Below are 17602 nucleotides of genomic sequence, written 5' to 3' on the forward strand. Positions count from 1 at the left end.
TGGGTGTGGCAGGAACAGATCTCAACATAATAAAGGCCATATATGACAAACCCTCAGCCAATGTCATACTCAGTGGTGAAATCTGAAAGCATTTTCTCTGAGATCAGGAACAAGACAAAGATGCTCACTTTCATCACTTTTATTCAACATAGTATTGGAAGTTCTAGCCACAGTGTCAGAAAAGAAAAAGCAATAAATACCATCATATTGAAAAAGAAGAAGTAAAACTGCCGCTGTTTGCAGATGACATGATACTATATGTAGAAAATCCTAAAGATGCTACCAAAAATAATTTAAACTAATAAATGATTTCAGGAAAGTTGTAGGAGAGAAAATTAATATACAGAAATATGTTGCACTTCCATACACTTATAATAAATTATCAGAAGGATAAATTAATAAACAATTCCATTTATAATTGCATCAAAAAGAATAAAATACCTAGGAATAAATCTAACCAAAGAGATAAAGGACGAGTAATCAAAAAACTGCAAGACATTGGTGAAAGAAATTGAAAATGACACAAACAAATGGAAAGATAGACCATGCTGTTCATGGATTGGAAGAATTAATGTTGTTAAGATGATCATACTGCCCAAGGCTATCTATAGATTCAGTGCAAACCCTATCAAAATACTACAGGCATTTTCCACAGAACTAGAAAAAATAATTGTAAAATTTGTATGGAAACACATAAAACCCTGAATAGCCAAAGCAATCTTGAAAAAGAAGAATGAAGCTAGAGCTATCAAGAGCCCTGATTTCAAACTATACTACAAAGCTACAGTAATCAAAACACTATGCTACTGGCACAAAAACAGACACATAGATCAATGAAACACAATTGAGATCCTAGAAATAAACCCATACTTGTAAGATCAACTAATCTAAGACAAAGGAGGCAAGAATATACAATGAAGATACAGCCTCTTCAATAAATGGTGTTGAGAAAAGTGGACAGCTACATGCAAAAGAATTAAACTGGACTACTTTCTCACACCATGTACAAAAGTAAATTCCAAATGGCTTAAAGACTTAAATGTAAGAACTGACACCATAAAATTCCTACAGTACGTTTTATTGCCTATGTTTGGCAGTATGCTCTTTGACATTGGTCTTAGCAATATTCTTTGGATCTATCTCCTCAGGCAAGGCCAACAAAAGCAAAAATAAACAAATGGGACTACATCAAACTAAAGAGCTTTGCAAGGTGAAAGAAACTTTCAGCAAAATGAAAAAGTATCTTACTGAATGGGAGAAGATATTTGCAAATTCTATATTTGATAAGGAGTTAGTATCCAAAATGTACAAAGAACTCATACAACTCAATATCAAAAAACAAACAACCTGATTTAAAAATGGGCAGAGGACCTGAAGAGACATTTTTCCAAAGAAGATACTCAGATGGCCAACAGATACATGAAAAGATGCTCAATGTCCCTAATCGTCAAGGAAATACAAGTCAAAACCACAATGAGATACTACTTCACACCTGTCAGAATGGCTTATCATTAAAAAAGCAACAAATAACAAATGTTGGCGAGAATGTGGAGAACAGGGAACCCTTGTGCACCATTGGTAGCATTTTAAGTTGGTACAGCCACTATGATAAATAGTATGTAAGTTCTTCAAAAAATTAAAAATAGAACTATCATATGGTCCAGCAATTTCACTTCTGGGTATATACCTGAAGAAAACAAAAACACTAATTTGAAAAGATATATGCATACCACTGTTCATTGCAGCACTATTTATAATAGCTAAGATATGGAAGCAATCTAAGTGTCCATATATATATGTCCATAATTATATATATATATATATATATATATATATATATAGGGCAATATATAATGGAATATTACTCAGCCATAAAGAAGAAATCTTGCCATTTGCAGCAACATGGATGGATGGATGGATCTAGAGGGTATCGTGCTAAGTGAAATAATTCAGAGAAAGACAAATATTACGTGATCTCACTTACATGTGGAATCTAAAAAACAAACAAAACAAAATGAAAACAGACTCATAGATACTGAGAACAAATAGGTGGTTGCCAGAGGGGAGGGGATAGGGAGCAAAATAGGTGAAGGGGATTAAGAGGTACAAACATCCAATTACAAAATTAATAAGCCAGGGAATGTAATATACAGCATAAGCAATATTGCCAGTAATATAACTTTGTAAGTAATAACTTTGTATGGGGACAGATGTTTTCTATACTGATTGTGGTGATCATTTCATAATGTATGCAAATGTCAAATCATTATGTAGTACACCTGAAATTAACATATTGTATGTACATCAACTATATTTCCACAAAAATTTTAATTAACTTGAAATAAATCAAAGAACTAAATCTAAGAGCTAAAACTATGAAACCCTTAGAAGAAAACATAGAGGGAAAGTTTTGTGACATTGGATTTTACAGTGATTTCTTGGATATAACACCCAAAACACAGGCAAGAAAAGAAAAAGATAAATAGACTTTATCAAAATTTAAAACCTCTGTTTATCAAAGGACACACACAAAGAAAAGGCAATCCATTGAATTGGTGAAAATATTGAAAATCATATATCTGCTAAGGTAAAAGTATTAATATCCAGATGACATAAAACCTCTACAATTCAACAATAAAAAAATAAACCAATTTAAAAATAAATAAAGGTCTTGATAGACATTTCTCAAAAGAAGGTTTACAAGTAGCCATTAAAATGCTCAGCATCACTAGTCATTAGAGAAACACAAATAAAAAACACAATTAGATACCACTTCACACCCGTCAATATGGTTACTTACTCTCAGTAAAACAAAATATTATACTAGAAAAGAAAAGAAAAGAAATCATAGTAAATGCTATATGACTTGACTGTAGTAGTATTTTGCATAGCTAAAGTAGTAAACACTGAATATTGATCTAACCAATATTAGGAAAATGATATTAGGAAGAGGAGGAATAGGAAGTTCTACATGTGTGAGTGTGTTTGTGGTGTGGGGGTAATAGTAGATCTGGGATATGGAAATAGAGCTACAGCCCCATTTTCCATACTGGAAAGTCAAAAGTTAAAAATAAAAACTCAAGAATCAGCTCTATAAGGATGTTATTTAAAGCTATGGAAGGAAAGATCAAAAGAAATAGTTGAAGTAATTGAAAGTGTTTGCCTGGAGCATGGCAAAATTTGGATTGCCTGGGCAGTACTCTTTGCCCTAATAAAGTTACAAAACTGATTAAATATTTTAAAACTAGGCTTTAAACCACAGACTGAGAAGAATATTTAAAATACAGCTTAGATCACTATAAACAAATACAAAACAGAAAAAAAGTCACTAAAAAGCTTAAGAAAATTGTTCAACCTCACTAATAATTAGAGAAGTGAAAATGAGATGGTATTTTATTTTTCTCTATAAAAAGCAAAGATTAGCTAAAATGAAAATACTCAGTACAAAGCACACAACAGTTAACTAGTAAGAAGTAGTTTAGAAATGTATATTATCTGTGTTAAGACAGGTAATACCTTTTACTCTAATAATTCTACTTCTAAGAATATATCCATAAAAAATAAGACATTCATCATAAGTATTGTTTAGATTAGTGAAATATTCCAAATGTCAAATGATAAAACAATTAAATAAATTGTATGTCCTACACATTTTTGTGATATGAAATTTTATGTGTGAATTAAAATGTTCATTTTTGAAGAATTTTGAATGATATAAGTAAATGTTCTCAATATAATATTAGGAAATGTCCTGAAATACTGGATTGTAGGATCTCAGGTGACTTGTAATTTTCCATGTATTTTCTGTATTTTCTAAAATTTTTCCAATGAATACACATTATTTTTAAATTAGCTAAACCAAAAAAAAAGTATTCTTTTTTTAAAGTATTCTTATCTAAAATAGCATCTGGCTAACTGCCCTTCACTCACTCTCTCCCACTTGTCACTAATATATTTACAAGAAATCCTAAAAACCCACATGTGGAATCAATAAGAATCTGAGAGAAAATTCTCCAATCATGTAATGCTGGGTGTAATAATTAAGAAAACAATGAATTAATGTAAAGAGCTCAAAGGAAATAGAAATTTTTTGGAGAGCTTGTTCATCATAGATCTGAAATCTAGGGAAGGGAGTAGGAGAGGAGGATAATTTTCAGAGATATCCCAGGAGCATAGGATGAGAGCCTAGTGATTAGATTATCATATCCTAGGAGCATGTTGTTAGTGTTGATACTAAAAGAATGAGGCAGTGTGGAATTAGGCCCGCTTCTCTTGTAAAGAGGATAATTGGTTCAAGTCTGGTCCTAAACATTTAGATGGATAGACTGAGGGCTTTGGGTTACTAGTTTTCCAACTCTTTAAAGCCCAATGAAAAGACAGTACTTCAGTAATCAGAAGAAAAAATTATTTTACAGTCATGTTTAAGAGTGATAGAGATTTGAGGATTGGTTGGGAAGTGTAAAAAGAGTTATGGATGTTTAAAATAACTGCTATAGGGATTTCCCTGGTGGTCCAGTGGTTAAGACTCTGAGCTTCCAATGCAGGGGGCATGGAACTAAGATCCCACATGCCATATGGTGCAGCCAAAAAAAAAAAAATTTTTTTTAAGTAATAAAAGGTTAAAATGGTAAATTAAAAAAAATAGCTGCCATATGAAGTAAAGGGACAAGATCATAGATACACATAGCATATACATACAAATGTATGTACAACAGTTAAATTTTCAATTGGAGCAAAAATCTCATATTGCCAAGATTACCTTTCTAAATCCCTTTTATACTCAGGATGTGAGCTCTTGAAAACTCAAAACCAAAGAATTAACTTTTGGTTTCTATCGGTTTGTTATCTGCAGCCATCTTTTTTCCAAGGGAAGTGGAAGCCAAGGTCTGATTCGGGTAGAGGGAATAAAGTAGGAGTTTTTGAAAAAGGATTATTTATTTCCCTTTGCTGGACACATATGGTTGGCTTTGCTCAAATGAAGTACACTTCTCTATAGAAATACTGCTAAGGGTCAAGATCATAAATCCAGAGATTATGTGATTTTTCTTTCAGCAATCTGGATGTAGTTGCAGAAAAAGTCAGAAACTTCACTTCAGTTTGAAGATTTGTTTGTAGGACAAGTGAGACCAAAGTAAAGAAAACAAGGAAACTGGGAGTTCTGGTAATAGAGTTACTAAAGAAATCAACCAGGACATCTCAGACAAGTGACAACAGAAGGACCGAAAAGATTTAGGAGAAAAGCAATAGGTAAATTGACTATGTAGTGAAAACAAGAGAACTAGTCATAAGAGTAAGAAGTTGTGCCCAACATTTGGATGTATGAATTAAAGATTTCAGAGGTAGATATATAAATTACCAGTTAACATCATAATAGGAATGCGAGGCATTCTCAATAAAATCAGCAACAAAACAGGGGTATTTACCATTACTATTATTTTTTAATATTGTTCTGGAAGTCTTAAACAATGCATTGAACCATGAAGCAGAAATGAGAGCTACAACTGTTGGAAAAGAGAAAATGAAGCTATTATTTGAATATAGTATTGTCTTATACCGAAAAAAAAAATCAAACAAAAGCTGTTATATTTAAAAATAAATGAATAAATAAAAGAGTAAAACCAAGTGGCTGAATGTAAGAGAAAATTCAAATATCAATGGCTTTCTCTCATATCAGCAGGAAGGAGACAAAGACAAAAAAGATCCAGCATACATGTAGTTGTAAACTAAATCAAACTAAGTATTTTAGACAGGAATGTAGAATAATGTCAGGTGCTCTTTTGAGCAAATGCTAATAGCTCTAAAATAGGTAAGCTGAAATGTTCTTTAACTTACCTAGTTGTTCTTATCATATTCTTCAAAAGAACTAGAAGTTTACATGTTCTAAAACTTTTCCTATTTAAGATGTTTGTATCTAGAGTTGCAAATCAAAATAAATCATTATACAGCTCAGAAATTTATATTATAAACTGCTAGTGTCATCTTTTTTAAACATAACTGCCACTTGTAATTATCTTCTTGAAGTTCCTTTGGAAGGACTAAGAAGTCAAAGCCAGTTTGAAGAGATGAGATCAAGCTACATTAGAGAGCTCATCAAGGCAATTGGTTTGAGGCAAAAAGGAGTTGTCCCTAGCTCACAGCGTTTCTACCAACTTACGAAACTTCTTGATAACTTGCATGATGTAAGTATTTTGTTTTCTAGAATATTAATGATTATTTTCTGAATTATATCTATAACTTCTTAAATGTGAAATATAAATTTTACTTCATGTGTTTTCTTCAAATTTATATTTGTACTTACATTTTAAAAACCTGCATCATACTGCTCAGAATTTATATTATGCTTTTTTCATTTTCAATGTAGATCACCCACATATCCTTTTACTAGTATTTGTATAATTTGAGAGTAATTTAATAGTTGATAGGAATTGTGATATATTTTTCTGAATATGCTCTCAAATGTTTTTGTCTTAAGCTAGAAAAGATTTTATGTATACAGGAAAAGCAAAGATACGGTTGTGGAGAATAAGACTCTCATACTATTTTGGATGGAGTTATAAGTCAGTAACAATGCTAATGGACAATCTGGCAGTATGTAGCAGTAGTTAAAGTTTTTGTGCTTTTCAAATTCCCACTTTTTAGGACTTATCTTAAATAAATAATTAGACAAGTATTTAAGATATGTATGCATCATTCCCTATACAAGAGGAAAAAAACCCTAGAAATACCTGACACCAAAACTGGATAAATAAGATATATGGGGTTAGTCGAGACATATTGCATACAAGCTTTTATCACTACTGTGTTCAGAAACCACACTAAAATAACAACAAAGCATAAAAAAACCCTCTACTCACCAGGTCAAATTTGAGGCCTCACTGCTGAATATGAACTGACAGCCAAGATTATTAGCTATTTAGATAAAGCCTCTAAAATGTAAGGCAGAGAGCAAAATAAACAGGAAAAAATGTAACTTAAAGGAAAAAGCAGGAGTGCAGAAAATAGAAGAAAGCTTCAAAAAATTAAGATATTCAGAGAAATAAGAATGATGTTGCATCCATGAAACAAGAATAGAAAATATTTAAAAAGGAACATTTAGCAAGAAAACACTTTTGGATAATTAAAGAAGAGCAGAAATTAAAAATTCAATATAAATATAAAACTCAGGAAATATAAATCTCAGGAAAACCCAGAAAAATATAACAAAAAAGATAAAGATATGAAAAAGAGAGATAGCAAATTTAGGGGATTAATCCATGGGGTTCCATTCTCCAGTTAGTAGTAATTTCCAGAAGAAAGAAGAGAGAAAATCAAGTCAAGGAAATTATGTAAGAAATCATAAAAGAAAAGTTGCTAGAACTGAAGGATATCAGTTTTCTGAGTGTAAGGGCCCAGTATACAGGCACAGCACAACTGAACCAAGCCACATTGTAAAATTTCAGCATACCTGGAATAAAGAGGGTATCATAAAATATACCAATGAAAAAAGAAATAAGTCACATCAAATCATCAGGATTCAGAATGATGTTAGACTTCTCAATAGCAGTACTGGAACCCAGAAAACAATGGAGCAATACCTTCAGAATTTTCAAGGAAAGAAAAATCTTCAACAAGTTTTTTTACCAGCCAAACCATCAAACAAATATGATGGCATCATAAAAGTATTTTAAGACTTGCAAGATCTCATAGAGACTATCTCAAATACAAACTTTCTCAAGGGCACCTGCAGGATTTCTTACAACAAAACACTGGAGTAAGCCAAAGTAGAAGATTCAACCCAAGAGAGATGCAAAGGGGTGTCCCAGCACACTAACTAATGAAGAGGATTTCAGGACACTAATACCAAGAAAAAAATGGAACTGAGCTATTACCAATTGCATGAACATATTGAAGTGAGTCTTTACAATTCTGTCAGAAAATTTGCCTATGGCTTTGTGATATAGAAAAAACAAAGGAACAGAAACATAAGGTGATTAGCCCTAGCAAAATTAAGGTAAGTCATATAACAAAGAAAATGTAATCCAGTAGGAAACAAAAATCTTTGTAATATAAATGTTAGATATCGATTTAGCCAAAAATTGAGATATAACTATATAGAGAATGGAGAGAAGAGAAAGTGTGTGTAGTTGAGGAGGGGGGTATATAGTACAAGAGAGCTAAATACTCATTTAATAGAAACTTAATCAATAATGTAAACTTTGGAAAATAAAATTTATTAGAAATACACAGATAAATATCAAATGACACAGGCTAAAGAAGTTTAAAGTGGTTACATCTGTGTTGTTGCTGCTGTTGCTTTTGTTGGTATAGGTCTTCCAGTACTAGCTGACTTTCAAAATTATGTACATGAATTACTCTGACAAAATTAAAATTAGATTAAAATGGATTATGCTGGGTTGTTTGTACTGAAATAGAAGAGTCTATATATTGTCTATATGTTGTTATATGAAAAAGCTGGATTAAGAAATAGACTATAAAATAATTTCATTTATGGAAATATATATGCATGTGTGTATATTATGTGTATACCTGAGTATGTATTAAAAAAAAACCTTTGAAATATACCAAAATGTTCACACTGGTTATCCTGTGGGATTACAGAATACTTTCATTTCTTTAAATCTTTCTATATATTAGGATATTTTGTCATGAGTATGTAATATTTTACATATTATGCTAGAAAGTGGAGGGAGATGTTTTCAGTTCGGTAAGAAAAAAACATCTTAAGTATTTCTATTATTAAAAAAATAAGCTGCCATGTTTGTATAGTATATGAATATATTATTTTTCTTACATGTTTCTTATCCATTTGTTAAACCAACAGCTTGTCAAACAACTTCATCTGTACTGCTTGAATACATTTATCCAGTCCCGGGCACTGAGTGTTGAATTTCCAGAAATGATGTCTGAGGTTATTGCTGCACAATTACCCAAGATCTTGGCAGGGATGGTGAAACCTCTTCTCTTTCATAAAAAGTGAATGCCGTTTTTATCTTTAAAAAATTAAATTTTGTCTGTTTTTGTTTTGGTCAGGATTATGAGGTCTCGAGTTTTTACAATGTTCTTCTCAAAGCCTTACATTTATAACATATCGTACTGTGTAAATTTCAGATAAAAGTTGTGAGGTTTAATTGATTTCCTCTATAAAGCATAATTTGAATTTTTAGTGTTTTCGTGTACCCATATTTTCTTTTAAAGTTTACAAGATTGAAAAAGTATTAGGTTGATTGTTAAAGTTAATCTTATTCATATCATTTCATACCATTTAGGTGAGATTTTTAACTTTCACATATAACAAATCTTCTACCGTAGAGAAAAAAAAAATCTTATACATAAAAATAAAAAGTTATTATATGTTCTTTCTATATAGCTCCCTTTGGTTCCCTAATTATATTTACAAAAATGAAACCTTAAAATGGTATGCAAAATTCTGTCTATATGTGTGTATATACATTTTCATGAGAAGGAAATTTATAACCTTAATCAGATTCTCCAAAGTGTTTTTAATGCAAAAAATATACAGAAAAAGAGTTTAAAATTCTTGAAATAGATTGATGCTACTCAAACTAGGATAACCAGCTTATATGTTAAGACTGTTTCCCAGATTTGAAACACAGATCTCTAAGAAAGTTATTAAGGAGAACCATAGCATATGACAAGAGCATTATGGGTTTTGTAGTATTTCACTAATCTTTTTTGGGGAATTGTCCTGTAATAAGGTATTCTGTATCGAAATAGGAAGTTGGAAGTCAGAGAGTCTGTGGCCTAACTCCACTCCTTACATCTAGGGCGTGTGGAAAGTCACTTAACCTTACTGAGTCTCACCGTTAATATTGGTGTAATAATAACTTTCCAGTAGAATGTTCCTTTCGGTGAGAGCTTCTTATTCACTTCTCAAATCAAAGAAGAAAGGAAGGCAGGCAAGCAGGGAGGGAGGAAAGGTGGGAAGAAAAAAAAAGGAGGGAAGTAAAAAGAAGAGAGAAATATTACTCTCTTTCTCCACTCAGTAGGACATATTGGACAAATCACAGTTAAAAAATTTTGAGTGTCTCTGATCCAATCTAAGAGATATTTCAGGAAACACTAGAAACTGGCTGAAAATAATACAGCCAATTACAATAACTAGAAAACCCACAATTCACTTTGTTATATGAGCTGAAAATAACCCTTTAGGAGACAAACAAGAGTTCTTTTCTGAGGTGTCACTGGAGATCCATTAAAAAAAATAAAATGCACACACACATACATAAAACAGGAAGAACCACTGGCAAAAATCAAAACCTATGACTTTTTTTTCCTAGATAAAATAATTTATACAAATTTTAAGCATATATATATATATAATTTTTAACAGCTTGGAGAAACTAGTAGACAATTCTTTTTTGAAATTTCTTTAAAATTGGACGTTACCTTACAAATAAAATATTCTACCTTATGCAGATTAATAGTTGTTAATGAGAAAATCAAACTCTGAAAACAATATAGAAAACATTTACTGAAGAGTCTGATTTCTTAATGCATTTTTAAATTACCCATTCCCTTCAACTGATAAATACTTGCAGTTTACCAAGGGAAGGTAATATAGAATAATCTTAATGAATAGTAATATGACCCCCAAAACAAGATAAAGTGATTTCATCTGATCAAAAAAATTGGCATGATAATCTTACCATAACTGTTTCTTGCCAATAACTTCTTCAATTTTCAAAATGAATTAACTATAGAGCATGTGTAAACAGTGAATCCTCATAAGGGATGTGAAATAGGGATTAAAACAAGTTCCAACCAGGGCCCTTGGCTTGGGTTCTTTAGGTCCATGTGGCAAATAGATAATATACAAATTTTATAATGCTTGGTTATAACTTTCAATAAGAGTTTAACCCAAGAATTCCCAATAGTCTTAACATTAGTATAAAAATGGTCTGTTCCTTAGTATGTCTATCTACATGTCTTTTTCTGTGACTACATATGTATTATAATAGACTGTGGACTGCTCTTTAGTCCTTCAAAGTCTTAAACACACAGACTCATTCTGTCTCCATTCTCCAGGCCAAAGTTATTTTCCTAAAAAGATCTAATTTTGCCATTACCTCACGTGAAAATGTTCACTGACTTCCAGTCACCTACTGCAGTGCTTCTCAACTATAGCTGCACATTACGGTCTCCAGGGGAGATTTTTAACAATACCCTTTCCTGGGCTCCATCCTCAGAGATTATATTTTAATTGGTCCACTCTTCTTATTAATGCAGGCACATGATAGTCACTCTGAAATGGTGTTGAAGCATCAATTTCTGTAACTTTACTCTCTTTATTTTCCTCTGTAATACATTCATCTTATGTTCCAGCCACACAAATCTTTTTACCACCAATCTTCTGCCTTAATTTCCCCCCTTTGATACCAGTCCTATCTCAACCTTCAAGACTCAGCCAAACATTACTTCTGTCGTGTGTTCCCTGCATCTTCCAGATAGTGACTTGTTTCCTCCTAAGAATCTGAATGTATTTTTTGCACATCTGGATCACTATAGTGGGTTATTCTGTATTGTTACTCTACTACTAGTCTGAGAGCCACTTTGAGATAGGACAATAGCGTTCCTCGGCAGGGAGTTGAATGACATGTTCTCTGGGTTTGGTATCGCCATGGATCTCTCTTTCTTTTGTTACATCGGGGCATATTTCTGTACACATGGCTTTATCATGTTCTCTTCCCATGCTCCCTAACTTCATCTCTTAAAATTTTCCAACTTTCCTTCCTACTTTGTGAGCTCTCTCCTTGTACTGACTATAACATAGGAGAATATAAGTACATTATTTATTTATTAAGAACACACTTTATGCTCCCTGTTCTAAATTTTAAAACAGAATGGCGTATTAGTTCCCTCCCTAAGAAAAATTCCACAAACACAATTGTTTCTTATATTTAAGTAGCCCTAAATTGTTTTGTATTATAAACCTCAGTATACAAAATTTTCTCATCTCTGATTTCATTCAATAAATATTTATTGAGTGCCTGCTGTTAGCACAAGAAAACCTAGATGTCTAAATACTAGGATTTAATATTTCAGGTTAAGGTTTAAAAAATGAAAGAAAGCTTTTGGAAAAGAACATGACATCACCAAATGGAAGACATCTAGCCTCTAAATCTTTTTCTCTACAAATTCCTGCCAACTAATGTCTCCATTGCTATGTAGTAGCCATAACCTTTATCTTAATTTTATAGGTCATGTTTTTTCTGGTGGCTCTAAAGTGAAATTAAATCATAAGAAGACAGGTTATATATCAGAAAATACTTGAAGGGTACTGAAATAGATTATTGAGTTAATAAAAATATTTCTCTTAAAAAGGTTTGAGAAGCCATTTGAGTCTGAAGCAATTATACCTCCAGTGTCAGTTGTTACGTAGCAATTGTGTTTTTATTTAAAAACATGGCAATTTTATATTGGGCAGTACTATTATTTTTCACATTTAACATTAAAATAATTTGTTGCAAACACAGATAATATGCAAATACAGTGGTCAATATGTTTTCTACAAAAACAATGCCTTTCAAATAGCCATAGCAGGTCAACCTGTAACTTCTAAATTATCTACAGCTACAGTGATATATTTGAAAATGAGTACCGTGTAGAGAGCTGAAACAGGCCTGCACTCCATTTCTCTGCCATTTAGTACCTGGATGAGCTTGAGCAAGTCATTAACCTCTCTGATTAAACCTGCCTTGCTAATTGTTTTGTGGTTAATGGAAATGAAAATGAAAAAGTGTACAGGTGTTCAGAAATAGTAACTGCTATTATTGTGTTTTCATTAAGCCATACTTCTGGTTATGATTTTATCAAATCTGGTATATTCTATAATGAAACCAAGGAATCTAGAAAATGAAGTTGCTTTATTGCTATCTGTATGTACATATGAATATTTAATATATTTGATTTGAAATTAGAGCTCAAAAGTCTTCAATTAATTTCTTCCTCTGAAAAAAATATAGTCTTTTGAGTGAGGCCTGCTTAAGCAAAAATCTAAAGAGCCTATCGCCCTTTGATTATAATAGTAAGAGTAATAGTACTGATTTTGACCTTTTTAAAAAAGTATTTCTTTAAAATATAGAGAGCTTAACTAAAACACAGCCCTTCCAAAAATCTATGCTATATACTACATGGTTAGATTATTTTTACTATGGTACTAATTCTTCAAAAAGGAACAATGGGCCTAGAAATCATGATAAAGTCATCAACTCCCCAAATACTTTCTATCCTTAAGACTATGGTATAAAATTCCCAGGAGAGATCTTTATGTCTGCCTTGATCTTGCATTCCTTTGGTGAGATAGCTATTAAATTTCTGGAGTTTTTTCTGTGAATACCTGAGCAATTTCTCTCATGTATATTTACCCTTTACACACCAGATTTCAGGATAGAATATGAATCCTTTTAAGTATCTTTACAATCTCCAGAGCATTATGTATAAGCACTCAAATTTTTTTTAAAAAAATTTGTTTTTAAATTTAAAGATACCTCATTTTTATACTCAAGAATTCAACAACCATGTCTCTACTGATAAAGTTAAATGGACAAGCAGACAACCCAAGAAAGGGCATAACTATCTTTTCCTCAAAAGTATGCCTTTTAAATACCCATTGGATAGGGGGAATTTTCACATCTCAAATTTTACAGGAAATACATAGCCAGAAAATCTCACAAGTTTGCCAAGTCCTAAATTGCTTATCCACACTAGACTAAATCATGTAATGATTTTAATGAAGAGAAAATTACTTGATTTCTGTGGTTTCGCTGTATTTTTCTTACTCAATGTTTAGTGAAAAGACAGTCTCTGTCTCCATCTAGCATCCATTATCTATTTAATGTACCATTATTCCATACTCCCTGGTCCTTATCAAATCCAAAAATTGAATAAAAAGCAGTAAAATAAATGACTACTTACTTCATATTATGGAATCCAATCCAGCCTGGCTTGGTCTACATCCATAGTATGAATCAAGAATGTGAACTGGGCCAAGATAATTGCATTCAGGTTGGATCACATCCCCATATAAGTTCAGGAAAAGTCCCTACAGACCGTCAGTTACTTGGGGCCAATAAAACCTGTACCTCCAGAGTTAGGCATGAAACAGGGTGGCTTAAAAATTTGAAAAAAAAAAAAGCCAAGAGTAGTGTTCTTTAATTATTTTAATAATTTCTTTAATTAATTACTTTAATAATTATTAATTTTCTTTAATAATTCCTCCCTGTCATTAGAGAAGATTTGAGAATTTGGAGGACATTGATGATAAGTTAAATAGCAGCAGTTCATAGTAGCAGTGATTTAACATGTACATTACCTAAGTATCCTATAGCCAAAGCAAAGACAAATACAAAGGGATCTGCTCCTCTTCTTGGAGTTGATCACATTCCAAGGCATTGCTCCGGGGCACTTGCCTGGAGGCTGCGCCTAGGCTTGTCCACAGCCCTGTGCAGCTGTGGAGTTTGGAAGAGTATTACAGGACTTGCTGGATTAGTCCCAAAATGTCAACCTCATTTTCAGTTTACTGGCTCTTGTTGCTTTATGTCATGCTGACCTTACTGTTAAACACGTGTTTGTTTGCTTTCTTTCCACTCACGGAGAGAAGGGGAAAGGATTACTTTTAGCTGGCTGAAAGCTTTAACTGACAAAAGACTTTCAGAGAAATGTGAATTAAGCAGCTAAGAAAGCTTACCCTGTCCATTGCTTTAAAGAAAATTAAATTGTTAACTGCAGTGTGACATCAGTATAACGGTCAACATTTAGATATATTTGAGCAAAATATTTAAATGGTATTGTAAATAGTTGTTAAGGCAGGCATACACTGTAGCTTATTTTTATAATCTTTTGAAATTGCTCTTAATATATCAAATCCTAATATATCCAATTTAGCAAACATAACTTATTCTAAATGAAACCTACTTAAATGTTTTCCTCTTGTCAATTATATATAAAGCTTAACATCTCTTTTTCTATGAAATTTACTTACCTGTGAGAGGTTTTTGTTGTTGTTATAAAATATTTATCGAAAGGAGTGGTTTAAAACTTTTTGCCATTAGTCTTTTACTAACCCCCTCCCTCAGAAAAGCTTACATTTTAAAGTATCTCCCCACTAAACTGTACTCCTATTAAGAAATAGTTGCTTTGTTTTCTTCATGGTTTACTATTCAAAGACATATCAGGGTTGCTGAGTAGCATATCAATTATGTGCACACTGATTTGATGGTTTTTGTGCAGCTTTAACTTGGTAAATTAAAAACTGATTTTTAAAATATATAGTAGCAAAATAATCAATGGACATCTATCATACTAAGGGCTTTAAAATTCATGAGAAACACCAAAAGTTTTATGTAGAGTTAATATAATCATACCATATTCTCGTCAAAACAGAGATAAGCAGCTCTGCTTGTTCTCTATAGGGTAAAAATAGTATCCAAAATTTACTTAAAATGGTTAAGTCCTATATTTAATATAATTGGGGGTAGAAAGAGATTTTCACATAGCAGTCTTTAGAACTCATCACTTTAACCAATAAAGTATCTTCTTATGACCTGAGTATTATGTGCACTTTAACTTTTTCTGAAACATGCATAACCACAAGAAAAGTCAGGGCAAAGAGTTTTAAAAAAAGCTTTTCACTGGAATTTGGGGAAAAAAAAAGAAAAAAATATAAAAGTTCCTCATATTTTCCAAGGAGTAAATATAACTTACAAAAGTGAAATGGAGAACTTCTCTAAACAGTAGCTTAAAATGTTTCCCTTGATTAGTGAGCAAAACAATAATGCTAATGATACAAAACACGGTGATTATCTACATTGATGACAATGCTAAAGGTTAGAGAAATAATCACGCACTATCCAAGCATATAAAACATAAATTATGCTCACAGGCTTGTTTTTTGCTTTTAAGAAAGATGTCCATTTTCTAATTTGAGGCTACATAGTTTAGAAAAAAAATCACTGCGCTCTAAGTTTCTGTTTAGCTGTCAATCAATTAGGTGTCTTAACACTTAAAAAGCAGGGAGAGAAAGAGGAGAGGGGAGAATGAGAGGGAGAGAGAGACAAAAAGAGAAGGAAAGAGAAAAAGAGGGAAGGGAGGGAAGAACTAAAGAGGGAAGGAAGGAAGAAAGGAAAGAAGGAAGGAAGGAAGGGGGAAGGGAGGGAGGAAAAAGGTTAGGATCAAATTATCCATTTCAACTCTGAAACTACAGACTTTTTATTAATAGTTTACATCAACATAAAGTAGCTGACTCTCAGTTATCTATGTTAACAGAAGGAAAAAAAGCCCTGAAAACAACAACAAAAAATTGTGGGTTTTTTTGCAAAGTTGAAAACTCTTACTTTAGGAGTCATTTTTTAAATTTATTTATCTTTTTTATGAGTCATATTATTCTTCAGCAACTAGTTACAAAGCATTATTGTGTGGTATGCCAGTCATTTAACCAGATTGTGAAGATAAGCAGTGAATACATTAGACAGCAATCCTACATTCTCTGAGTTTACAGTTGGATGGGAACTAGATACAGGTAGATAGAGAGTTACAATATTGTATGTCAAATGTCATGGTAGAGGAAGTACAGGGAGCCATTGGAGCACCTAAGAGGGGCACCTAGCTTGAATTTAAGAGTGGACAAAGGCATCTTGGAAAGAGGTCTAAGCTATGATCTAAAAGTGGTTTAATAATTAGCTAAGCATGCGGAATCAGAAAATGCCAAAGGCAGGAAGAGAAGAGTATTCCAAACAGGAGGTAACAGCATATGCACAGACCTGATGGTGAGAGAGTATGGCGTGGGGGCTGACGATGAGGCTGAAGCAAACAAGGTCCACGTCATTAATGATCTTGTACACCATGTTAAATTGTGTAGTCTTGATTCTTGTTTAAGCAGGAGAGCAGCATAATTCAGATTGGTGTATAAGAAAACTCACCCTCACTGCAATATGGAGAAAAGAGCTAGAGATGGATAATCCTGGAGGCAGAGAGAACATTTTTTAGGAAATTGCAGTATTCTGGCAGAAAATGATGGTCATAAACATGAAGAGTTGGAGGGCATCATCACCTCCTCCCTAGTTTTCCAGAGGTTTTAAAAAAACATAACTTAGAAGTATTGACAGAATTTATGGAAATAGGTGAAATGTGCCATATTAATTGTCAAACACAAGGTCAGATGCCTATTTATTGGGCTGCTGTGTTGAAATTTCAAAATTTTCATCAATAAAGACAATAAAAACTAAGAAACGTAGTTTACCAAGTTCTAGAATCCTATCTACTCAAACAATTTCTACCCCTCCACCAATATTCCCACCTTTGCATGTCTATTAAATCTCAATATCCTGGTTTTTGCACAAAGGTAAGACTAGAACAGCTTAAGAATCAGCAAATGGGAAAGAAAGGGAAACTGTGCTGTACTAAACTAAGAAAAAATAAATACATCCTTTGTATAGATCGTTCTTCAGATGCCGTTATCCAGTATAGCTACAAAATAATACACACAAAAAATGCTTAGTTCTCTGTAAGAAGTCTTGACTTCCTGATGATATCTTCTGCACAAAGACTTTTTCATGACTTCACAGAGTGTGGGGAGTTGAGGAAG

At 32.5% G+C, this 17602-nt stretch overlaps 1 protein-coding gene across 2 annotated transcripts in view; it reads left to right on the forward strand.

The window, feature by feature from the left end:
* The window catches only part of PGR (progesterone receptor), a gene marked incomplete at both ends in the record, with an annotated part of 98392 nt that extends 89415 nt beyond the window's left edge, over positions 1-8977 (forward strand). For both annotated transcript variants that reach the window (XM_082843915.1, XM_082843916.1), the window contains 2 exons: positions 6022-6179; positions 8822-8977. In XM_082843915.1, the coding sequence (XP_082700041.1) occupies positions 6022-6179; positions 8822-8977 (314 nt within the window). The remainder of the gene's footprint in view (positions 1-6021; positions 6180-8821) is intronic.
* Between the last annotated feature and the right edge of the window lie 8625 nt (positions 8978-17602).

This window comes from Leucopleurus acutus (genome assembly GCF_964270905.1).
Source record: "Leucopleurus acutus genome assembly, chromosome: 8".
NCBI lineage: Eukaryota > Metazoa > Chordata > Mammalia > Artiodactyla > Delphinidae > Leucopleurus > Leucopleurus acutus.